The sequence below is a fragment of the Drosophila rhopaloa genome, unplaced genomic scaffold (genome assembly GCF_018152115.1).
Source record: "Drosophila rhopaloa isolate 14029-0021.01 unplaced genomic scaffold, ASM1815211v1 contig_3, whole genome shotgun sequence".
NCBI classification, from domain to species: domain Eukaryota; kingdom Metazoa; phylum Arthropoda; class Insecta; order Diptera; family Drosophilidae; genus Drosophila; species Drosophila rhopaloa.
Window position 1 is genome coordinate 25,470,973 of NW_025335123.1, and position 24,803 is coordinate 25,495,775.

A 24,803-nucleotide genomic window follows, 5' to 3' on the forward strand; every position below is an offset into this window, starting at 1 on the left:
ACATACACACACACGCCTTGTGTGTTTGTGTGCAGCGCCAAAGGCAATTGGAAAACGTAATGGACGACGAAACGCCACGCAGCAAAGCAGAAGCACCGATAGGCCAAGTGCGCAAAGCGCAATCGGAGATATGTGGATAAAAAGAAAACTTCCGGCAGAGCCCCAAAGCTCCACAAAAAAACGACTACAGATAAAAGAAGCACACAAAAACATACATATGCATACATATAAATATGAAAACCCACGTGAATGGGAATGAGAGAGCGATGGAGAGCCAAATAGAGATCGCGGCGAATTCGCAGAGTTTTCAGAAGTCCAGTATTTGCGTCTGTGGTTGTCTTGGCAAGATTTTTCCCATTTTCCCAGGTGTGTGGCTGTGTGTGAGTGCCCCCCAATTCGCAGACGGCGAGAAAACAGTTAAATTCCACACGCAAACAAGGCTTTTATGGCCACACACACAGCCACATTTTTTGCGCTCTTCGCCTTTGCCTCGCTCTTTATCGGTCTGCTCTTTTCGTCATTGCAGCGTCATTCGTTTTCGTTTCGAACGGCCGCCATATTGGTTTGTAGCGCCATTTTCTGGCGCTTTTTTCACCCACAGGGGTCCCATTAACCTAGTATATTCTTTTGGCATTCGATCGTACTCGCTGAGTACTAACTGTTTTATGTTTGAAATGTGGGGTTTCGTGCGATTTAGGGGGAGAAAACCTTGGTGAAAAATTGGCCCATTAACATAAGCATGCTGACTCGCTCGCCCCCGCCCCTCTCTTTCTACCAACCCTCCTCTCAGCGGCAAGTGGGGCTAGAGCTCGATGCCTCTCACGACATATCGATATATTGAGTGCTTACTTTTGAATGCCGATTTTGATGTGGCAGTATATATACCTAAGCATTATATTATTTTTTTGTATATTTTCAATTCTCACGCGACCAGTTTTTGTTATATTTGTAAAAACAATAAGCTTTGCAAGTTTGTAAATTACTTAATAATTTTATTTTATTGTCTAAATTATAAGCTCTTGTTTTTATATCCTGAATTTGGTGCCCATTTCACTGGTGCCTATTATTACTCATTGTAAGTTTTCTTATTTTCTTAAAAAACTAAATTTAATTTCCACTCTCAATTAAATAGGACATTTACTTAAAACTGTACATATCATGAAATTTAACAATATATACCTTATGTTCATTGTTTAATTCGTAAATGAGGCTGTTGATTTATATTTTTCCGGATCTTGACCATAACAACACATTTTTTAAGGGTTTTTGTTGTTTCTTTGCCAAATTAAGACGCAAACCCAAAAGAATGACTGTTTTGAGAGCCTATACAATCAATTCCAGGTTGATTTGGAAAATTTTACTTTTTCAGCGTTTTTCGCATTTTTTATAAGGGGTAACACTTGATTTTTTTCCAAAATCGGACCAAAATAAAATTTTTGACCTGAGTATACCAATGGATTGGAAATTTTGTAACGAATTCAACGAGGTATGACATTCTAAGATCTGACCATTATTTCCAAGGGTTTTGATAAAAAACTGAAATAACGAGCTGTTTTTTTCTGGATTTTGGCCATTAAAACACATTTTTTAAGGGTTTTTTTGTTGTTTATTTGCCAAATTAAGACGCAAAGCCAAAAGAATGACTGTTTTGAGCAACTGAGAGCCCATACAATCATTTCCAGGTAGATTTGGAAAATTTTATTTTTTGAGCGTTTTTCGCATTTTTCATAAGGGGTAACACTTGATTTTTTTCCAAAATTGGGCCAAAATAAAATTTTTGAGCTGAGTATACCAATGGATTGGAAATTTTGTAACGAATTCAACGAGGTATGATATTCTAAGATCTGACCATTATTTCCAAGGGTTTTGATAAAAACTGAAATAACGAGCTGTTTTTTTTCTGGATTTTGGCCATTAAAACACATTTTTTAAGGGTTTTTTGTTGTTTCTTTGCCAAATTAAGACGCAAAGCCAAAAGAATGACTGTTTTGAGCAACTGAGAGCCCATACAATCATTTCCAGGTAGATTTGGAAATTTTTTTTTTTTGAGCGTTTTTCGCATTTTTCATAAGGGGTAACACTTGATTTTTTTCCAAAATTGGGCCAAAATAAAATTTTTGAGCTGAGTATACTAATCGATTGGAAATTTTGTAACGAATTCAACGAGGTATGACATTCCAAGATTTGGCCATTATTTCCAAGGGTTTTGATTAAAAAACTGAAAAAACGAGCGGTTTTTTCTGGATTTTGGCCATTAAAACACATTTTTTAAGGGTTTTTTGTTGTTTCTTTGTTAAATTAAGACGTAAAGCCAAAAGAATGACTGTTTTAAGCAGCTGAGAGCCTATACAATCAATTCCAGGTTGATTTGGAACATTTTATCTTTTCAGCGTTTTTTGCATTTTTTATAAGGGGTAACACTTGATTTATTTGCGAAATTGGGCCAAAATAAAATTTTTGAGCTGAGTATACTAATCGATTGGAAATTTTGTAACGAATTCAACGAGGTATGACATTCCAAGATTTGACCATTATTTCCAAGGGTTTTGATAAAAAAAACTGAAAAGACGAGCTATTTTTTTCTGGATTTTGGTCATCAAAAACATATTTTAAACACAAATTTTTAAAGGATTTTTTGTTGCAACATTGCCAAAATAAGACGCACATCAAAAGTAATGACGGTTTTGTGCAGCAGAGATGGGCTGTCACAGCAATTCCAGGTTGATTTGGAAAAATCACTATTTCCCAGTCTTTTGATTAAAAAACAGAAAATTAAGTTGAGAATTTTTTAGATTTTTGAGCACAGGGCCGCCCCATGTTAACAACTCTGCTAAGCAACTGTAAGATGACCTTATTACATATTCTATCGATAACAGAGTATCCTGATATCGATTGGTCCTCTGTTTTTTAAATACTTAATAGTATTAAGTATTTTCTTTTATTATGGTATATACTAGTATTTTGTTTTCAACGAATTCGTCAGCGCGATGTTTGCTAAATTCGTGGTAATCACTGCCCTAATCCTCGCCAGCTGTCGCGCCGAGGCGGAGGACACCTCTGTGCTGCCGGAGAGCTTTGTGGACGCCGCCCAGCGCTCCACGCACACCAACAACTGGGCGGTGCTGGTGGACGCCTCGAGATTCTGGTTCAACTACCGGCATGTGGCCAATGTGCTGTCCATCTACCGGTCGGTGAAGCGGCTGGGCATCCCCGACTCCCAGATCATTCTGATGATTGCCGACGACATGGCCTGCAACGCCCGGAACCCGCGTCCTGGCCAGGTCTACAACAATGCCAACCAGCACATCAATGTGTACGGGGACGACGTGGAGGTGGACTACCGCGGCTACGAGGTCACCGTGGAGAACTTCGTGCGACTGCTGACCGGGCGCACCCAGAACGGCACTGCGCGCTCCAAGAAGCTGCTCTCGGACGCCGGCAGCAATGTGCTCATCTACCTCACAGGACACGGCGGCGATGGGTTCCTTAAGTTCCAGGACTCGGAGGAAATCACCAGCCAGGAGCTGGCCGATGGCATACAGCAGATGTGGGAGAAGAAGCGGTGCGGCAACAATCCCTTACCCTTACACAATACTTAGTTGTACCATCATTTAACTTACGTTACTATTTGAGTCTTCCTAAGAGGTTGCTCCTACCTACTTACTTACTGTCATGTAGTTTATAAACTAGCCAAGAGCTACTGCCTTGCAGCCTGCTTTCTTTCTTGATATATTTGGTTAGCTTTGCCTTTATCCATTTACCAGATTATGTTTTCCATTCAAAACTCTAAGAGCAAGTGCACTTCAATACAGTTAAATTCAGCAGTAATTCAAGTTTGTGCGTAAGGCGTAAAGAAACTGTTGCAAAACGAGGACTAGAGCTATGCTTTTATATCTCCAAAACCCCTCCATATACAATCTATAGATCGATATGGTGAAATATTTTCAGTGTAATAATCCATCTCCTATTTTTTAGTTACAACGAGCTGTTCTTCATGGTGGACACTTGTCAAGCGGCGTCGTTGTACGAGAAATTCACCTCGCCGAATGTCCTGGCGGTGGCCAGTAGTCTAGTGGGCGAGGATTCCTTGTCGGTAAGTCAGAAATATAGTTTAAAAAACAGCCTACGATACTCATACACTCATTCCCACGCGCAGCACCATGTGGATCCATCCATTGGCGTGTACATGATCGATCGCTACACATACTACGCCTTGGAGTTCCTGGAGAAAGTTCAGCCCTTCAGCAAGCGGACCATAGGGGAATTTGTGAGTGTCCTTGTGGGATTTCCCAAAAGATCTATAACTATAAACCCCAATGTATTCAAACAGCTGCAAGTGTGCCCCAAGCGAGTGTGCATTTCGACAGTGGGCGTGCGTAAGGATCTGTACCGCCGGGATCCGCACAAGGTGCCCATCACCGACTTTTTTGGAGCCATCCGACCGACACGGGTCTCCACCGATCGCATCAACGTGACCCTGGCCAACGAGGAGTAAGTATTTCAAGCAGAAATCAGAAATCTTTGTAACCCCGAGCCTTTACAGCGATTTCATCGTCGACAAAGATGAGACGGTGGCCAAGAAGCCCTTTAAAATTGTGATGGAGTCACAGTTTCCGTCCGAGCTTTTTAAATAGACTGGCCAACTTTGTATGATTCATGTGATAATATTAATTTTATTCGTAAATACATCATTTCATTATTAATACATGTGTAATTTATTAAATTTATATGTGATCTCGAATCGTGCTTTAAAAATTCTCAATTACGGGCTTAGTTCGTCTTAGCTATCTGTTTTATATTTGCTAACATTTCATTTTCATTTCATTTCATTATCATTTTGCGGTTCTGATGCCGTTTGTGTTTCCTTCTCTTATGCATTACATCAATGTATCAGTTAAATTATACTTTTTGGTTACCACTACATCAAACGTTCACTAATCAATCAATCAATATCAATCCATCGTGTAACATTCATATCAAATCCAAAACGAAACAAAAAACCTATTGTATACTTATATAAAAGGTAAAAGTCGCTGGCGACCGCTATGTAGAATTAGAAATGCACAAAAAAAAACAGTATTTCTATAATTTTGCACCGCGATTCGTTATGGTTTTTCCTTTTCATTTTTTTTCTTTGGATTTGGTTTCACAATTTTCTAATTTGGGTATACACAAATTCAAAGAGCATAACAATGGCCTCAGAAGCGAGATCTCTTATCGTTTACTCCTCATCTTTCTCATTTTTTTTTCAGTTTTTATCATATGGAAGGATCTACTTCGTTTTAATTATTGAATCGTTTAATCAATACACATATACACCTAGTATACATATACGGTTTTAATTAGATTTCCTCCCTTGCTTTTTTACTTGTTTTTTTTACTTGTTTTTTCTTTGTTTACTTTTTGTTTCATTGCATCAGTCCCATAATTTGAGTTGTAGGCTTGGGTTGTCCTCAAGATCAAGATCCAGATTAAGCACCATAAGAAGTTCATATTGCATCCACGCTATACACTACGGGGACATGGTGGACATGGGTTTCTGCCCAGGATGCAAATGGATCTAGGCAAGCGGAGTGAGTCGGATGCTGGTGTTTCTGTGGGTGTGGTTGTGGGTGTGGTTTTGGTTTTGGTTGTGGGTGAGTGGGTCAAGTAGTGAGTTGAGCATTTAAGTTTTTATATGTTTTTTTTTGGGGGGTACAACAGTTTCATTCATCTACGATAAGTCGTAGCTGGTTAGGTGACTGCAGTTGGTTAATCCGGGAGTGTAAGTCGTTAAAATTAGCTAACTAATGTTATATCTCGAGACGCCAGATGGTTGGGTCGGGGGTTTGAAGGGCCCCCTCAATCCCACTCCTCGTTCTCATGTATTTACAAAGACACTTCTTCTTTTCCAGCGGGAGCAGTTCTCCATCTGACCCCAGCCTTAATAATCAAATGGGCGGTTTTCAGGACTGGGAAGGGATTTAGGATGGTGGTCGGTTAGGGAAGGGAGGGGAGTGGGGTTCTTTGATTGATTTGAATCTCGATTACAGTTATGTTTAAAGTCTAACACTTATTCGATAACACGCTGTGCAAAAATATTTGTTTTTTTTTACTCTTTCCCTCCAGACGCTGTTTATCCCGCTTTTACTCTACAAAAAATGTTAATTATTTTAGCCGTCCGTCCGCTGCCCTTTTTTTCCATGTTCATATATTGATTATTATGTCATCGCTTATAAATCCACATATATACGTACTTTAAATATTCTTGCTATTTGCTATTTCGTATTGGTTTTTGCATCGTTTTCTCGTAAAAAAAACTCTCTACGGAAAAAAAATCGAAAATAACGCTTTGAAGGCAATTTGATGTCAGACTCTTGCTTATTTCTCATCTTCTGTTCTTCGCTTTTTATTCGAATAACATTGTTTTCGTGTTTTTTTTTAGCTTACTTTCTCTATTTCCGTTTTTCCCCTTAGCCCTAGGTTTCGTTATTAATGTGAAAGAGCTGGATTGGAGGGGGTTGGAGTTACATGACTGGGGATCAAGGACCTAGTGAACGGGTTTTGCTATTCACACGAGATTCCTTCGATTTCCTTTTAGGTCTAGCCAATTTGCCGTTTCCGGTGCATACTTTTTCGGGCCTCTAAATGCAGGTGGCGCCACTGAGGAATTTCCAAGTAGATAAACAAGAACCGCGCAGAATACGTGTAGAAATTTGTTTTTAGGACGAGTTTATATTGATTTTTAATAAAAGCTTTTTCAAAAAAACTACTTCTTAAAAATAACTACAAGAACCAATGCTGACTTAGTTTTTTTGATTTTAAAAAAATATTTAAATTTTGTTAAAGTAACCTCAAAAAATCGAAGGACTCCACTGTTCTATATACAAACCAATCAAAACTGAAAACTTTTGGAGCACAAGAAGCCGGGTAAGGTATAAAAGTAAATAAAAAACATAAAACATATTCAAGAATTACATTTATTCAAAAATGTTGTTAAAAAAATGTATACAGACAGCAAAAAAATCAACAAAATTAATACATTTACAAAATAAAACGTAGTACGACGATATTGATAACAATCCGGGCATCAATACCGATAGGCGTTTGGGGTTGCGACGACAACATGATTACGATATACAATTGCGCAATCGGGCTTACACAAAAAAAAAAAAAATAATCCTTTTGTTTCTTTCTTTTCTTATCATTGTTTTTTTTGTTTTTCTTATTCATTTCTCTTCTTAAACTTTCTCTTGTTGTATGTACTATGCGTAATTTATGTGTAGTATGTGATTATGCGTTCTTAACTTAGATATAGTGTGTGTGTGTGTGTATGTGTGTGTGTGGGTCAGAGTTTGGGGTTTTAGGTTTTGGGTTCGATAACTAACAGTATCTAACAGTATAATTCTGCAAGAGTTGCGAGCGAAGTTCTCTTAATGGTTGATGTGTGATTCCGATCTGGCAGTACAGTTTCCGTTTCCGTTTCCGTTTTGCGCTAACTTTCGTTTCCATTACCGTTACCGTTTCCGCACACCCCACCACCCCCTCTCATTGACAAATTGCTCTACTTCTCTGCCCAAAAACGGATGTACACTAAACTAGCTACTTGGACTCTACTATTTATACTTTATGTGGTTGAATCTCCCGCCCTGCTTCGCTCTCCTTCTGCTACTCACTCCATCTCTCTCTCTCTTGTTATGCAATTTATATATATAAATATATATGTGCATGAGCCTATACTTTACATAGAGTTTTAGTTAAAAAAAAATAGATAACTGACATATGCACGCATCCTAAATGCTTGCTATAGCTGTGTGTGGCATTGTGGCTACGTAAACATTACATACTCGTTACATTCTCGTTACATACTCGCTACGTACTCGCTACATACTCATAATCCTACTAATTTAACACTCCAAATTGCTGCTGCTGATCGTCCTTATCGTTTATCTCCTCTCAGCAAAAACACAAAAAAAAAATTACATGATTAAAATGTTTCAACTTCGCATATGCGTGTATGCATATGCATATGCATATCTTCCTTAGTACGGTTGTGTGTGTGTGTGTGTATGGATTGTTTGGGGGTGAGGATCAAATATGGGTGAGTGTGTGTGTGTATGGGATATAGTACAGGGATCCAACAATTAGACAAACTAAAATACACGATAGATCAATTAGGCTCTACATTATGCATGTAGCAATAGTAATAGTAATAATAGTAATAATCGATAAGCCATAACTAATGAATAGTTAATAGGTAATGATATCCAGACATACTCATAATCATAATCGTAATCGTAATCATAATCATAATCGTAATCGTAAATCGTAAGTGGTAATCATAGTGGTAATCATAATAAAACATGCTCTACGTGTACGATTCTAAAATAATTCAGTCATCAGGTAACATTGTTTTGAACACAACTACAGTAACAGAAGCTGAGGTGGCTGTGGGCGTGCGCGTGGGCTGTCGTTGGCGCGGGGGCGTGGCAGTGGGCGTGGCTGTGGCAGAGGCGGAGACAGAGGCAGAGGCTCTGGCAGTGGCGGCGTTAATATTATTGTTATTCATATAGTTATTGTTGAAGTTGTAGTTGTTGCTGTTGTTGTTGTTGATGTTGCGGTTGTGTTGTGTTGTTGGTGCTGTTGTTGTTGTTGTTGCTGTTCTTGTTCTGTTGATTTTCGTATTTAATTGTTGTTGTTGTTGTGGCAGTGGTCGTTGCTGTTGTTGTGGTGCTAATGTTGCTTGTGATTGTGTCGTCGTCGTCGTCATCATCACTCCTGTTGCTGGCGTCGTCGACACGGCAGTCCATTGTTGCTGCTGCTGCTGCATTGCTGCTGCTGCTGCACGTGTTGCTAATGAAATCGTTGTTGATGATGATGATGATGGTGTGGCTGATAATGATAAAGATGTTGCTGCTGTTGTTGTTGATGTTGCTGTTGCTGTTGTGGATGTTGCTGTTGTTGTGGGAGCTGCTTGTTGTGGGGGCATGGCTTGCAGCGGCAGCAACTCATCGTCGGTCTGGGTCTGAATGTTGACCGTGTTGCTGCCGGCCCCTGTTGCTGCTATCGCCTGCAATCGGCCGCAACAGTTGCCGTTGAGCAGACGCACTGTCCTGGCTGGCAACGTTATGGGGAGGGGTGGGTGGGGGAAGGGGGATGGACACAAACGTTATCGCAAACACAAGGCTCACAATTCTTTCTGCTTACCATTCGCCACTTGACCCTGACTCAGGCCCAGTTGGCGATTGCGTCCAGGTGTTGCTGTTGCTGTTGCCGTAGTTGTTGCTGTTGCTGTGGCCATGCCCATTCCAGCTCCAGCTCCCAATCCTTTGGTGGCAGTGTTGGCAGCATGGTTGCTGCCAAAGTTGATTATCCTTCTGGGCAGTTTCTGTTGTTGTTGCTGCTGCAGCGCCAGCAATTGCTGCTGCTGCTGTTGTTGCTGCTGCTGTTGCTGCTGCTGCTGCTGGCGTGCAGTGGCTATCTCGCTTAGACTGGCTAAGGTCACCGCTGTTTTCAGCACATGCGCAGGCGTGGGCGATGTGGTTGCTGCTGTCGTCTCCGTCGTTGTTGCTGCTGCTGTTGCTGTTGCTGTTGCTGCTGGCATGGAACGCTGTGACATTAAGGCCGTGTGTAGTATTGATGTATATTGTTGCTGCTGTTGTGGTTGCTGTTGATGCTCAAGTCTTTTGCTCTCTTCTAAACTGTTGCTGCTGCCTGTCCTGCCGCTGGCCAAAGTCCCTGTTGCTGTGGTGGCAGTGTTGCTGTTGCTGCTGCTGCTGCTGCTGTTGCTGCTGCTCTGGGAATAGTCCCTGGGCGTGTCGCTGCTGGCCGAGGAGCGGGCTATCTGCTCGGCAGCCGCCGTCAAGGTGGCCAATGTGGCCGCCGCTCCGCTCAGCAGCGAAGTCTTCAAAATGGACGTGGATGCGGTCGAGGATCGGGATCGGGATCGAGATCGGGACCGCTCCTCCTGCTCCTGCTGCTCCATCTCCTGCTCCCGCTGCGGCTGCTCCACCTGTTCATCCACCTCCTCCTCCTCCTCCTCCTCCTCCTGCGGTTCGCGCTGGGCCCCGATCTCGATCTTGATCTTGGGCAGGTCGCGCAGCAACTGGTGTTGCTGCTGCCTGCTCCGCCGCCGCTCCTGTTGCTGCTGCTGCTGCCGCTCCGGGAGGATTGGTATCGTCATCGTCATCGGCATCGGCATCGGATCAGGACCTGGTGGTGGCGCCGGCTGGTGATTGGCGGTGGGCAGCAGGCCGTGCTCAAGCATCTGCTACCTTATGCTCGCCGAGTTGAGCACGAAGGGCACATAGAACATCTTGCTCTCGAGCAGCAGACTGGCCGCAGCCTGGATCTGGAAGAGGGGCGGGGAGAGGGGGCAAGCCACAGGGCAAGGATTAGTCGGGAATGAGGATCGGATCGGATCGGATCACCGAGGTTGCCACAGTACTTACCTCTGGTATGTGCGAGAGCAGCTCGCTGAGCCGCGCCTGCGGATTCTGCGGCGAGGAGTTCTGCAGGTAGGAGCGCAGCACCTGGACGTACCGCTCCTGGATGCTCTCCAGTTCCACTTCTGCTGGATTTAGAAACGAACGGAGGGGGAAGGGGTAACATGAGCACTGTACGAATGAACTGGGCAAATCGAACCACGTACCTTTGTTCAGCAGTATGTAGACCTTCAGGCACACGTACTCCTCCATCTTGAGCTTGATGCGCCGGAACATGATGGTGATCTGGGTCATCTTGTCCACCATGTGGCCGACGTCCAGCTTCAGCTGCTCCATGGCTATCGGCTGGCCCATCAGCGTGGTCAGGCAGGTTTGCAGGGTGCTCAAATGCGAGTTTACCTCGCTGACGAACTCCGGGTCGTCCTTGTGGAGCGGCTGGGCGGGCGAGGCTATGGGCGTGCTCAGCGGCGTGGCGGTGGGCGTGGCCAGCGGCGTCGACGCCGGCGAGCCATGCCTGCTGGCCGCCCCCTCAGCGCCACGGCGCTTTCCATGCAGCGCCTGATAGGCGGCCGTGGTCAGGATGAGGATCTCGTGCCACTTGTCGGTCAGCAGCTTGGTATGGATCTCCACGGGGATCTCCAGGTAGAAGGGCAGCTTCTTCGTCCACGACACCAGCTTGTGCACGATCGAGTCGCCGATGTTGCACAGCTTCTCGCTAATCTCCGACTTGTCCTCGAGGAACTCGCTGAAGTGCGGCAGCGTGGCGATGTCCTCCATGGCATCGCAGTCGATCAGGGTCTGGATCATGGCCAAAGCGTGCTCGTACGAGATCTGCCTATCCTTGGACGAACTGACCGCCGAGTCGAGGCGATGGCGCAGGTGCACAATCTCGCTGGGATTGGTCAGGGCCGTCTTCAGTATCGTTCCGTTCACCAGATGCGGCGGCAGTTGGGCTCCTCCTCCTCCGCTGCCCGCTCCTCCACCGCCTCCTCCACCTGGCTGCTGGTGGTGGTTCTGGTGCTGACCCTGCTGCTGTTGCTGCTGGTGGGGCGATCCCAGCGAGAGATGCGGCGAGGCCTGATGCGGCGACGACTGCTGCTGCTGCTGCTGCGCCGGACTGTGCATGGGCGGAACCTGCAGCAGCTCCGGCTTGAGAACTGGACCCAGGAACATGGGCTTCATGTCCACCCCGCCGCCCATCAGCTTGGCCTGCTGCTGCTGTTGTTGCTGCTGCTGCTGCTGTTGCTGCTGCTGTTGCTGTTGGTGCTGCGCAGCTGCTGCCACCGCGGCGGCAAGTTGCTGCTGGTGCGGGGACAACAGGTGGTGCGGCGACAGCTGCGGGTGGTGCTGCTGCTGGCCGTGGTGCGACTGGTGGCCCGGATGGTGATGGTGGTGCAGCGGCGAGTGCAATTGCTGCTGCTGGTGTTGCTGGTGCTGCTGGTGTTGCTGTTGCTGCTGGTGCTGCTGCTGCGCCGCCTGCTGCTGCTGCTGTTGCTGCTGGGCGGCCTGCTGCTGCTTCTGGTTGGTCTTCTTGTGCTTCTTGTACTTCACCTTGTACAGATTGTAGACGGCTCCGCTGTTGCGTCCGCCGGGCATGCGATCCTCGCGAACGGCTGAAAGAGGGTGAAGGAGAAGAGGGGATGTCCTGGTTAGGCAAAGGGAGCTCCTCGAGGAGATTCCGCCCACTCACCTTGCAGCACCATGCCCTGCTCGATGCACTTCTTAAATCGACAATACTGACAACGGTTGCGCTGTGCTTTGGTTATCTCGCAGGTGCCGTCCGCCACGCAGGTGTAGACCCGTCGGTTCTGCACCGTCCGCTTGAAGAAGCCCTTGCACCTGGGGATTAGATGGATCTCATTAAAGGGTTTTTTTTATTTATAAATTTTTTTTTTTATATATTGTAGATTGTTGAAGGATGGACCTTGTTTTCCTGTATTGAAAAATTATTTCTAAAGATCGCAACCTCGTGATCTTATATACAATCCTCTTCTCCCTTCTTTTATGAACACCTTCATTATAAACAGTGATTTAACTAAATTCGGAATCCATTTACGTTCTATACTTATTTATTGTTTAACTAAATATTTTTAGAAGACAAATATAACTAACGTGTGACCTCGAGTTTAATCAATAGCTTCAATTAATTTTCAAAAGGTCATAAAAAACAAACTCATAAACTTTTTCATTTAATCTTAAAAACAAATTGAATATTATATTTCTTTTATTCAATAATCACATTACTTTAAAAGTGAATTTAAAGTGTCACAATTTTTTTTATAATCAAAGTTCTACTAATATTTAAGCCAATTAATAGTTTTTGTATTTATAGATGGTTTATTGTTCTTAGTTTGAATAATTCATTTGTAAAGTGTCTATAATCAAAGTTCTACTAATATTTAAGCTAATTAATAGTCATTTGTATTTAATTGTTTGAAGTGTCCCAAACTTATTTAATAGAATGATTTCTCTAATCTAAGTTCTCCTAATATTTAAGCAAATTAATAGTGAGTTGTATTTATAGATGGCTGTTAAGCACTCACCCTTCGCACGTGATGATGCCGTAGTGCAGGCCGGTGGCCTTGTCCTCGCAGATCATGCACACGAGTGGCTGCTCGTCCTCGTCGGTGGGCTCGTGTGGCGCCTCCAAACCGCGTCCGCCCAGACCGCCGCCCACGCCGCCCAGACCCGTGGAGTTGCTGCTGCCCCACTGCTGCTGCTGGGCGCTCAGGTTGAGCGCTTGCAGCTGGCCAGGTGGCAGTTGCGAGTAGTCGCCGGCCCACAGGCGCTCCATGTTGAGGGCGTGCGGGGTGCGGAAGGGGTGTGGTCGGGCCCGCATGTCCTGGATGCGCGTCTGTCCGAGGGATAGCAGCAGCTGGGCGGCCTCCTCGTTGTTCTGCGGCGTCACCGAGGAGGGCGTGAGCGGTCCGCCCACCCCACCCCCCGAAACCGAACCGCCGCCGGAGGAGGATCCCGCCGAGGGCGAGGACAGGCAATGTTGCTGCTGCTGCTGCTGCGACTGCTGCTGCTGTTGCTGCTGCTGCTGCTGTTGCTGCTGGGACTGCTGCTGCTGCTGCGACTGCTGTTGCTGCTGCGACTGGTGGTGGGGCGACTGCTGCTGCTGCTGCGGATGCTGGCCATGTGGCTGGCCCACCGAGGGCGGCGGCGGCTCGTAGCCCCAGACCATGGTGCGCACCCCGCAGCTCTCGCCCATGATGACGGTGGGCGTGCCGCGGGGCGGCGTCTGCGAGGGCGTCTGCGGCGACAGCTGCGAGGATGATGATGAGGAGGAGGGGTGCGGCGAGGGGCACTGCACGGAGCCGCCCCCATTGCCGCCGCCCACTCCCACGCCCACGGGTCGCAGGTTGCCCAGCGGGCCGCCAATCACCTCCGGCTTCACCCCGTTGATCCTGGCATTGCTGAAGCAGACCATCCGCTGGGCGGCCACTGCGGCCGCTGCTGCCGCCGCTGCCCCGCCGGCGGACTGCATGAGGTGCGGCAGTCCGGCGGCCACCTGCTGGTGCACCTCGCTCTTCACCCGGAACAGGATGGCCGCGTCCCGGTTGCTGTTCCTCAGCGCCAGCGAGGCGGGGTGCATCAGGGCCAGGGCCTGTGGCTGTTGCTGCTGGTGGTGTTGCTGCTGCTGCTGTTGCTGCTGCTGCTGGTGCAGGTGCTGCTGCTGCTGCTGCTGCTGTTGCTGCTGGTGGTGCTGCAGGTGCGGCGACTGTTGCGGGTGGTGCGGCGACAGGTGCCGCTGGCCCACGTTCGGCTCCTTCTTCACCCGCACCAAAGAGTGGGGCGAGTGCTGCTGCTGCTGCGGATGCGACGCCTGTTGCTGCTGCTGTTGCTGCTGCTGCTGGCCGAGCAGGTGGTGCAGGTGGAGCTGCTGCTGCTGGGTGAGGTGCTGCATGGACTGGCTGAGCAGGTGCTCTGTGGGCGGGCTGCTCTTGCGCAGCGTCAGTGGCTGGGTGAGTTGCTGGTGGAGATGGTGCGTCTGGACGATGGTGGGTCCCAAACTGCCGTGGGACAGCTGAGTGGGTGGACTGGCGGAGACGCGGCTCAGATGCTGCTGGGAGGAGCTGATGGACTGTTCCCGCTCCCGCTCCCTCTCTCGATCCCGCTCCCGATCTCGCTCCCTTTCCCTTTCCCGATCTCTTTCCCTTTCCCGTTCTCGTTCCCGCTCGCGCTCCCTTTCCCTCTGCGTACTGGATGTGGAGGAGGGCGAGGCTGGCGGCGGGGGGCTCTGACTTGATCCGCGATGGCGTCACCAGAACCGTCACATGTCCCGCTGCTGCCGCTGCCGCTGCCGCCGCCGCTGCTTTGGTCTCCTGCTCGCGCTGCTGGTGGAAGGCCAGCATCTTGCTGGACACACTGAGCAGGCGCTCCTCCTTCACGGAGCGGATCACGCTGCTCCCCGATCCCGATCCCGCCGAGGCGGAGGACAGCACTCCATTTGTGGGCGTCACCGTTGGACGACCCGTCGTCGTCGTGGTCGAGGGCTTCTCCTCCAGCGAATCGGGCGAGGCGCGACTGCTGCCGCCGCTGCCGTTGCCATTGTTTTGGTGTTCGTTGATTGCAACTCCTTGCGTTGCTCCGCCGCCGGTGGCTGCTCCTCCTCCTGCTCCTCCACCGGCTGCTCCTCCTCCTCCTGCGCCAGCTGGTCCGCCCACATCGGGCGTGGCTGGACTGGATCTCGCCGGCTCTGCGGGCGGCGGTGACATCACCGAGGAGGCGGCCGCCGCCGAGATCGCACTGCTCGAGGAGTGGATCTCCGTGTGCTCCTGCTTGATGCTGCCCCCTTTGCCACTACTGCTACTGCTGCTGGCGGGGCAGGTGGCCGTGGAGGAGGCTCCGGCCGTCGGCGAGGCGGAGGAGGTGCTGGAGGACGTGGAGGAGGATGTGGAGGAGGCGGACGAGAGCGAGGAGGTCGAGGATGTGGCCGCTGCCGCCGTCGTCGAGGAGGTGGAGACGCAGGGTCCCGCTCCCGAGGCCGTCACCGCTGTTCCCGCTGCTCCGCCCAATCCTCCCGCTCCTCCTGTTTCGGCCACTGCCGCCACGACCGCTGCCAGCGAAACGGTGACCGCCGACGAGGAGGCCGCGAGGGGCAGGGGCAGCGACATGGGCAGTGGCAGGGTCATCGGCAGGGGCAGTGGCAGGGTTAGCGGGAGGGGCAGGGGCAGGGACGCCCCCGCCGACGCCGCCGTCGCCGAACCGCTGTCGCAGAGCTTCGGCGACATGGGCGCCAGCAGATCCGGCGACGAGGTGGACGTGTCCGCTATGGACTCGCCGTCACTGCTGCATCGCGAATCGATTTTCCGCCGTTTGAGTTTGAGGTCTTGAAAAAGGCTCATTTTATCGAGCTCGCTGTACGGGCCACGGCTCAGTGTCATAATTCCTAATGGGTGATAAGAGGAGTTGAACTTAGTGGTTGGCCAACATGTTCGGGATCATATAAAATCGAACTCTTGACTGGATTCCAGTTATACGTGTATCCCATACAAATAAATATAAAACATATGCTGGATAAATTGGACTTTAAATTTAGGTCCTCCAAAAATTGTCACTTAAAATCTATGTTCATTTTAAGAAGAATCATTTCCCGTTTCGCATATTCATATGATATCTAATATCGTTGAACACTAAATTCTTAATAGTTGTTATTATCATTATTTTTTGATAGCAAGTTAATTTTATAATATGTTTAAAAATAATGTATAAACATTACTATTTCTGTGGGCGAAACTATTTTCTACCCATTTCAAACTAAGAAACATATCCTGATACACTTTGCGTCAAATACAGCGCATAGATAATAAAATATATAACTAATTCCTAGATCATCGACTTGAGCTTGAGAAATTCTCAGCCACATAATGCGTGGTTGCTATGCATATATACATAAGTTCGCATAAATTTGTTGCGGAAGTTTCTTTTCTTTTCCGAATTTTGTTTTTGCATTGATTTGCTGACGGAATATAAACAAAAAGCCGAGCGATTTGCATTTACTTCCCCACTAGCAGCAACAGCTGCCAAAAGTCAGAAAAAAAGAAGCCAGCGAATAACTGGTTAAGGCGAGCAAAAAGCCAAAGATTTGGTCGAAAAAGAAGCCGAGATATGAGGAATTCGGTTAATTACATGAGCTTGATCGATCAGCAGTCTCAGATCCGAGCACTATGATATATGGTTGCTCCCCCAAACCAGAACTCTTTCCCCAAAATGGGTCAAAGCTTCTTCTTCACTTTATTGTTTGCTGTTACCGCGCATGTTGCTGCTGTTCGTGGATGTTGCTGCTGGGCATTGATGTTGCTGCTGTCGGTCGAGCTGTTGCTCTTGTGCTATCATTCAGCTTGACGATCAACAGATTACAATGCAATAAATATATGTTGCAAGGGGCGTGGGTATTTGGTGAGTGGCTTTTTGTTAGACAGAGGAAAATAAGACTGCCTGGATAAGATTACTTTGTACAAATCGAATTGATCTTAGAAAATATAAATTATTTGGTTTTTACACTTTTCAATCATGAAATGAACAAATCGTTTTTAGTTGGAAAAAACTTTTGTTAGTTTCTTTAGGGATAAGAAAAGTGCAATCAAAGTTGTTGATCATTTTAAAAAAATCTTAATTTTTAACAATATTAATGATGAAGCACCTTACAAACAACTTTAGAAATTGGTTGGGGGTAAAGTAAGAGTCCCAAAATGTACATCATTTGAAAATCTATTCTTTACGATTATTCTATTTACGATGGAAAAAAATATGCCTTTTTTTTTTAAATGTTCTACTGTTTATTAAGATTTTATTGAGTCTTTTTCAAATATTCGAATAATTAAATGTACAAATTTTAATTTAATTAATTTGGAAAAGCCAAAATAAATTTGCAGCCAAAAATTCAACCAATGTAAACATTAATGATTTTCAACTTGAACTTTGAATTTCAGAAAAAATTTATATATCTTATAATCCAAAGTTTTATTATCCACAAATCTATCTGTTACTGTTTAGAACGAAGTATGTATCAAACCATAAAAAGTTTCGAACCATGTTTAAAAACCACTCATAATTGCTTTGTGCAGTTGCAATAGTTGAACTTTCGATCGCCCGTTCCCTTCTAAATCTCCCCCTTTATCTCTCCCTTGCTCCCTTGCTCCCTCGCTCCCTTGCTCCCTCGCTCCCTTGCTACCTCGCTCCCTTGCTCCCTCGATCCCTTTCGCTATCTCCTTCTCTATCTGGCCGATTCGATTCGATTCGGTCACTTGGTGCGTAGGCCCAGCAACGACTTTTCCCTCTCCCATTCCGAATCCGAATCCGACTTCGATTCCAATTCTGATTCCCATGCCATATACCCCCGATCGCTTCCCTCCCACTCGCACTGCCCCCCCCTCGCTTTTCCCCCCACCTACCACCTATCCAATGGCGATCTCTTCACGCACTCACACACACACACACTCACAGGCCGAGAGATAAACCATATATGTATGTGGCTTCGGGCGGCAAAAGTTCTCTCGGGTGACTCGTCGGCAGTGCCGACGACAATGTCGTTTGTGTGTGTATTTTTAAAATTTGACCTATTTTCATTATCAAGCGCAAGATTATTCTAAACAATAAAACCATGCGTGCCTCTCTGCGTCTATATCTTTTCGCCCCTGTGTGCGTGTGTGTGTGTACGCGTGGAGTCAACTGCCGACAGCCGACTTCTACACGCAACTGTATACACACTAGATACTTCAGATACGCGCGGGCATATGGGGAATAGATATACCTATGTATAAAGTCGAAGGTACCTGTTTCCCAGATCCACAGAGGACTGAAACTGCATTCGAGGCAAACAGAAACTAGCCAGAAAATGATGATAGTTTTCCATCTAATCGTAACTCTTGCCTAACTGAATAACTTGAGGGATTGGTGCGATTAAATCGTGATCGATGGGGAGATCTAACCAGAATGAGCGAGAAATGGAGAGAAAGTTTTGGGAATAGTCATCGAAAAGTCAAGAACGATGGTAAGGTGTTTAAGTAAATAGTTAGGTAAGACTTTCTACCTGGTATCAACTGGAATGCCAAAGAGTTGCTAATAAGGAGAGCCTAATTACTACATCAATTGATTACTGATTCGGTCTAATCAATTCCACACTAATACTTTTATCTTTAGAACCCAACAACCTATCAATACATGCCCCCAGTTTGTATAAATATTTAAAGCTTATCTATAGCCTTAACATTTAATTAACCTTTATTAATCTAAAGATTTTGAACAAAACTTAATATGGAATCTGTGAAATTTGAACGTAACAATAAATAATAATTTCAGTAGGTGATTTACTTGACTCTAAAAGTGCAGAAGTTTGTCGAATTTAAAAATATGATATTAAAGATAAGTTATCTTACAAGTTCCAACTACACCAAAAATATCGATTCAATTTAAGACCTACCTAAAGATTTGAATGTTGATAATCTAAAGATTTAACTATTAGTTCGGTTTTCAAAATCAGAATACAAATATTTGTATAATCGTCAACAGACTATATTACAGTTTCCCCATCAATCAGTTACAAGTTACAAAGTTGTATTTTATTAACTGGTTAGTAAGTGGGTTTAATGGCTTAGGAGTCCATTAAATATTAATCAATTGATGTGCTTTGGGAAGTGGGAAAAGCGCTGGTCAAAAGGAAAACTTGGAGGGCGCGAACTAGGGCTAAGATTTCTAACCTCCAAGATAACCTTTTGATCGGATTGGTTTGTGTGGGAAGTATTCTATGTCTAATGTTAGTGATTTTGATTTTGGTTTTGGGATATAGTCACAAATTTACCTATGGATGTCATAATTTCGTTTTTTCTTGTCTTTGCCGATTGCTCAAATTTTGATAAAAACAAAAAATTATCTTCTTTGCCGATTGTTGATGTTTGTCTTGTTTTGCTGATGTTGTTTCTCAGTTTGCTTTTGCTTTTGCATTTGCTTTTGTGTGTGTTTGATAGTGGGTTTTTTGTTTTTTTTTCATTTGATTTTGATTTAGATTTTGATTTGGATTTTGTATTTGTTTGGATTTTTGGTATTATTGTGACTCGTTCGGGAAGCATCTAGCCTGCGTCTGTCCCCGCCCGCTGCCCTTTGAGCTGCAGAGCAGAGTGCCAGTGGCAGGATGCATTCCAGTGGGTGGTTGTGGGTGGTTTCGAGTGGGGTGCTCTTGGGGGTGGGCTTTTTGGGTTGGTCTTTCAATGTCTTGAAGTCTTGTTTTCTTGGCCAATTATTGGTTGCTCCAGTTTAGTGCACTTTTTGTTTTTTTTTTTTAGGGGGGGTTGGGTTGAGGGGGTGTTTGATTGTTGTTGACTGAAATTTTGTGGTTGGTAAGAGTGGGAGAGCATAAGTAATGGGTGTGGTAAAGGGCAACCAAGGGGGTGGTGGGCGGTGGTTTTTGGGTGGGTGTTTGTTTGGTGTTCTTACGCATTTATGATTAAGTATGATTTAGGGGTATAGTAGAGTATATAGAGATGGATGCAATACTAACGGCAAATGGGCGGCATACGAGACTTTTTCTTATAATAGTTATTGTAATTGCTGTAATGGTTATTGTTGTTGTTGTTGGTATTGTTGCTTGTATTATTATTATTATTGTTGTTGTTGTTGATGGTATTGTTGTTATTGTTGCAGTTGCTGTTGTTGTTGTGTGAATTGCACTTGTTGCACTTGCTGGGACTGCAAGTGGCCGCAGGTGTTGTAGCCACCGTTGCAGGCGTTGCTGCTGTTGCTGCTGCTGCTGCTGCTGTTGCTGCTGCTCCTCCTCCACCTGATTTTAAATGATTGTCATTTTCCAGTGCTCCAGTGGGCTCTTCCTTGACCTGGGTCAAATCCGTGGACGATGAGGATGCAACATCGCCGCTCGCCTCGCCTTTATCGCCGCCATGATGATGATGATAGTGGTGGTGGTGGTGGTGAATGTGATGATGGCGATCGTTGGCAAATGGTTCTTGTTCATTGCTATTTCCGCTTTGCAAACCGGAATCGCAGGCGCCGTCGACGTCGCCGCTCGCCGCGCTGTTGTTGTTATTGCTGCTGCTGCTGTTGTTGTTGTTGCTGTTGTTGCTGCTGATGTTGCGGCTGTTATTGATGTTGCTGCTGCTGCTGTTGCCATTGTTGCTATGTGGCAGTTGCAGGCTGCCATTGCTGTTGCACTTCTTGAGCAGGGTTTTGTTCAGCGGTGTCTTGATAATGGTCAGCTTGTTGGTGGCGTCATCCTGGCGATCCAGGCGATCCGGCTGATCCTCGTCCCGCCGGCAGCCGTGATTGCCATTGACCCGCTGCTCCTCGTGACCGCCGTTCAGCTGCGGATAGGGGTCCGCCAATGACGATGCCGATGCCGCTTCCGTGGCCTCCGCCTCCGTGTTCTTGGCCGCTTCTGCGGCTACCGAAGCAGCGACACTGGCCTTGGGGTCGAGGATCAGCGGCTGCTGGGCATTCATTTGGGCAGCTTCTAGGTGGGCAGGTACAGGCGGACAAACGAGTGCTGGGCCATTCTGGCTGGGCAAACACCGATTTTCAAACACATTTCAGAACACTTTCGATCACAACAACCATTTGTTTATGAACTTCTTCTTCTAAAGCATACATAAAACATGAAATCCCTTGGGTCGATTAGAAGAAGAAGTCTGCGTCCATTGCCAAACTTAAATCACTCCAAAAAAATATATAAACATAATGAATCGATTGATATTTTGATCCTCCTTTTTTGATCCTCGAAATGAGACTGAGATTGAAATGAGACTGTGTGTGTGTGTGTGTGTTGGTGGGTGGGTGAGTTGGTGTGTGTGTGTGTAGTGTGGGGGTGTCAGGGGATTGTTTGTTCTTAGATCTTGGGTCTTGGGTCAAAACTAAGGGCACATACCACTCTTGGCTTTCGATTCTTGCCTATAATTTACATATAATTTGATGTTTTCAATACCACTTAAGCTTTGACAACATTAAAAAAAAGGGTTTTTAGCGCGAGCTTAACCGATAGGTGTCAACCGTAAACCGTAAACCGTGAACCGTTCACCGTCAACCGATTCGCCCGATTCCGCCGCACTTTAGCCACTGGGCCACTGGCACTGGCACTGGCCACTGAAACCAAACTAAAGTTCGAGCCAAGTTCCGCGTCTGAGCGACGGCTGCTGCCGTGTTGTTGCTATTGTTGCTGTTGTATATTTTTTGGCTTTTGTTTTTTTTTTGTTTTTTGGTTTTTGTTTCGGGGAGATGTTGCTCCGCGGCCAACGTGCGTACATGCGAACGAAATAAAGTGAAATGAAAGGAGTAAGCGAGCGAAAGAAAGCAGCAGCCACGAAATGCTGCTGCTGCCGCTGCCGGCGTCGCTGTCGGCGCAGGCGTGGACTCCCCCCCTCCCCCTATCGCTCCACTGTTCCACCGCTCGCTCTCTCCCTCTCTCTCTCTCTGTCCCTCTCTCTCTCTCTCTCTGTCTGTCTGTCTATCGCGATCGGGCATTAGAAGCGTCGACGTCGACGTCGGCAGCGAACGAAAATGAAAACCAATAGACAAAACGTACAAAAACACTGAAAGCACACTCACACACTGACACTAGCCTGCGAGCAGCGACGTCATAGTTATGCTTTGGCAGCGACGTCGACGTCAGCTTGTTTTCTGTCCCCTTCTCGCTCTCTTTCTCTCTCTCACTCCCCTTTCACCACCCACCCTCCATTAACATTTCCATCCCCATTTCCACCCACCGGCTGGAGTTCATTGCAATCGCAATTGCAACTGCAACTAAGTTCTAGCTGCCACTAAACTTCACTCTCCCTCGCTCCCTTGCTCCCCCACTCCCCCTCTCTTTCTCCTTTCTCCTTTCTAGCTCCATCTCTCTCGCTCTCTTTTTCCCTTGCCTAAGCATTGCATTCAAATTAGAATTCACACAGCAGCAACACAAGTTGCATATGTTGCTGGTGTGTTAGTGTATTGCTGTGGACGTTGACCGGCAAGCTTAGGGGAAGGGGGTGAAAGGGGCTGGGGGTAGGGGGTGGTCTAGGGGCAGGGGCACTGTCATTGCTAGCGAAAAGCTTTCCTAGTTCCCCCGACGAAAGCTCTCCAACTTTCATGCTAACTCCCATTTCGGGGAGAGGCGGCCACCCTTCATCTTTGTTTTTTTGCCTTCCGAGCAAAACTGTGCCATTGCACTTTCGACATAGGGGGTGGGGATGGGCGTGGGGCGGAGGGTGAGTTCCAGGAGTCCAGAGAGGGGTGGCCTCCGCAAAAGCTCTTTCGAAGCAGACACTTTCCTGCCGCCGAGAGAGCCAGTAACAGCAGCAACATCAGCCATTGCTGTTGCAGTTGCAGTTGCAGCATACATTGTTGCTTCCTGCTCTCTCTCCATCTCTCTCTGGCAATGGAGTTCTACGATCGGTGGCAGAAGGCCCGAACGAGACAGAGAGGGATAGAGATAGCGAGCGAGGGGGTGAAAATGTGTGTGGAAAGGTAAAAGTTAATTTGAATTAGAGCAACGACAACGACGGCGGCGGCAGCAACTCAACAATGGACAATGACAAGCGATTGCGCAACGTCGAGAGCAAAAAGCACAGCACAGCAAAGGAAAAGCAAAGCAGAAAACGGCAGCAACAACGACAGTAATGGCAAACGCAGCAGCAACACGAGAAGTAATAGCAACAGCAACATCAACAGCAATGCGGATCAATCGGACAAACGGACAAGAAACCAGAGTTTAAACGGACAAATTGAAGAACGTACAAGTTTATCGGAAGAAAAACGAACGATCTGTTAAACTTATCAGTTCGTTAACAAGAGGTTAACCATTTATCAAACAAGTTTATCGGCGGACAAACAGACAAATTTGTTGCCGGACAAACGGACAACTTCAATAGCGGACAACCTGATACGTTTAAAGGACAATTGACAAACGGACAGCCTGCCAAAGTTCCAGCAGACATATGGACAAACGCCAGTCAACTTTACGCCAACCAGAAGCAATGTCATGAATGGCGAAATGGCCAAAAAGAAATGTGGCTTATGTTTCGCATTACTTATTATTTACATTTCACGTTGTGCCTTTGCATTGCACCCACACCAGCATTTCTCTAATGCCCTTTCCATACGTTCGTTGACCATTGTCTGACGGCACTTTCGATTTCAACTGCTGCCAGCAGCAACAGCAACAGCAACAGCAACAGCAACAACAACATACAATAATTGTTTGGCGCACATTTCATTTCCTTATTGCTCACTGACATTTTGCCTCGCACTCACACAACGTAAATGGCTTACGACTTTATAATGAGCAACCTAGCAGCAGCAGCAGCAACAAATGTGTTAAGACCTGATTGCTGCTGCTGCTGCTGCGGCTGCAGCAAGTTGCAATGCCAGGAAGCCTTTGGCCAACAGCTCATGCCCCTGTCTCTTTCTTTTCGCTTCGCCCCCCCTTCCCCCCCTCACTCTCGTTTCGCGCTCTGCTGAAGTGAAAGTTTATTGTTGTTGCTGCTGGGTTCTTGATTCATGGATCGCAGGCGAAAGAGAGACGGCATGCGGAAATGTGTGCATGTGCAACTTGCAATTTCAGCGCGACTCTCTTGTCTGCGATCTCTCTCTCGAGAGAGGGCGGACGATCGCTAGAGAGAGAGAAAGAGAGCTGCTCTCCATGCTTTAACCCAAAATAAGATTTGTATTTTTGCAAATAAAAGATCACTCACCGGACCACAAAGCCGGGCCAGGCATAGCTGGTTGTTGTTGTTGTTGTTTGCTTGACGTCTTGGGGGCTCCTGGTTTTTGTATTTTGCAACTTTTATTTGTCAGCCCGATTTCGAACTCTTCTTTTCAGTGGCCCACTGCGCGTGGTAGCAACCACATAGTTTCCAACACTCAAGTCTAGAACTCACTTCAAAAAAATATATATATTGTTCTGCTGTTGGTTTGGGCCTGCTCGAGCTTTTCTTTGCGCGCCTTAAGAGCTGCGAACCACGAATCACGAATCACGAATCGAACTGAAGTCGAAGCTGCTGGGCCAAAACTGAAGCCAAAACAAAGCCCGTGCCGCTGCCCGCGTCGCCGTCGCCGTTGGCAGCGCTGCACTTGCTCCCCTCTCACCTTACTCTTTTTTTCTTAATTTTTTTTCTTTCTTATTTTATTTTTTTATATTTTTTTCTTCAAGTTTTGGCTTTGACTTATCTTTGACTATTGCAATTTTTTTTTATGTAATTGCGTGATTAATTGTGGATTTTTTTGCTATATTTTTTTGGTTTGGTTGTTTGGTTTCGTTAGGCGAATATTACTCATACGCAGTGTGTGCGCTTTGGCTGCGACTGCGACTGCTGGCTGACGGATATAACGGAAATGTGCAACTGGCAGCCACCAAAACAGCCGCGTAGCGAAATTGTCAAGCAGACCCAGAGA

At 46.4% G+C, this 24,803-nt stretch overlaps 3 protein-coding genes across 4 annotated transcripts; 1 reads left to right on the forward strand and 2 right to left on the reverse strand.

Moving 5' to 3' along the window:
• Window positions 1–2,943: 2,943 nt before the first annotated feature.
• On the forward strand, window positions 2,944–4,703 carry LOC108041556 (putative GPI-anchor transamidase). The gene is made up of 5 exons (XM_017119486.2): window positions 2,944–3,562; window positions 3,976–4,093; window positions 4,157–4,267; window positions 4,331–4,491; window positions 4,544–4,703. Exons 1-5 carry the CDS (start codon window positions 2,988–2,990, stop codon window positions 4,632–4,634), a joined length of 1,056 nt encoding a protein of 351 aa, XP_016974975.1. The 5' UTR covers window positions 2,944–2,987; the 3' UTR covers window positions 4,635–4,703.
• A 2,240-nt stretch (window positions 4,704–6,943) lies between these two features.
• LOC108041555 (hormone receptor 4) lies at window positions 6,944–24,577 on the reverse strand. The gene is given in 8 exon segments (XM_017119482.2): window positions 6,944–9,096; window positions 9,187–10,330; window positions 10,431–10,552; window positions 10,631–12,037; window positions 12,115–12,263; window positions 12,968–14,664; window positions 14,666–15,819; window positions 24,104–24,577. Coding segments are annotated over 8 exon segments (6,423 nt in total). The 5' UTR covers window positions 24,129–24,577; the 3' UTR covers window positions 6,944–8,371.
• On the reverse strand, window positions 19,664–21,706 carry LOC123038003 (myb-like protein F). Of its 2 annotated transcripts, none has more exons than XM_044461358.1 (3): window positions 21,301–21,706; window positions 19,927–21,090; window positions 19,664–19,748 (listed from the first exon to the last, which is right to left on the reverse strand). In XM_044461358.1, exons 2-3 carry the CDS (start codon window positions 20,876–20,878, stop codon window positions 19,708–19,710), a joined length of 993 nt encoding a protein of 330 aa, XP_044317293.1. In that variant the 5' UTR covers window positions 20,879–21,090; window positions 21,301–21,706; the 3' UTR covers window positions 19,664–19,707. The 2 variants fall into 2 exon arrangements, with proteins under 2 accessions (XP_044317293.1, XP_044317292.1); XM_044461357.1 differs by having other exon boundaries at window positions 19,927–21,162.
• Window positions 24,578–24,803: the final 226 nt, after the last annotated feature.

What these genes read in the sequence shown, in the direction of transcription:
- LOC108041556 (XM_017119486.2), top strand. Translation starts at nt 2,988, where the DNA reads ATGTTTGCTAAATTCGTGGTAATCACTGCCCTAATCCTCGCCAGCTGT. An exon ending in CAGATGTGGGAGAAGAAGCG is followed by an intron (nt 3,563 to 3,975) that starts GTGCGGCAACAA and finishes CCTATTTTTTAG; the next exon opens with TTACAACGAGCTGTTCTTCA. An exon ending in AGCGGACCATAGGGGAATTT is followed by an intron (nt 4,268 to 4,330) that starts GTGAGTGTCCTT and finishes GTATTCAAACAG; the next exon opens with CTGCAAGTGTGCCCCAAGCG.
- LOC123038003 (XM_044461358.1), bottom strand. Translation starts at nt 20,878, where the DNA reads ATGAATGCCCAGCAGCCGCTGATCCTCGACCCCAAGGCCAGTGTCGCT. An exon ending in TCGTATGCCGCCCATTTGCC is followed by an intron (nt 19,749 to 19,926) that starts GTTAGTATTGCA and finishes ACAAAATTTCAG; the next exon opens with TCAACAACAATCAAACACCC.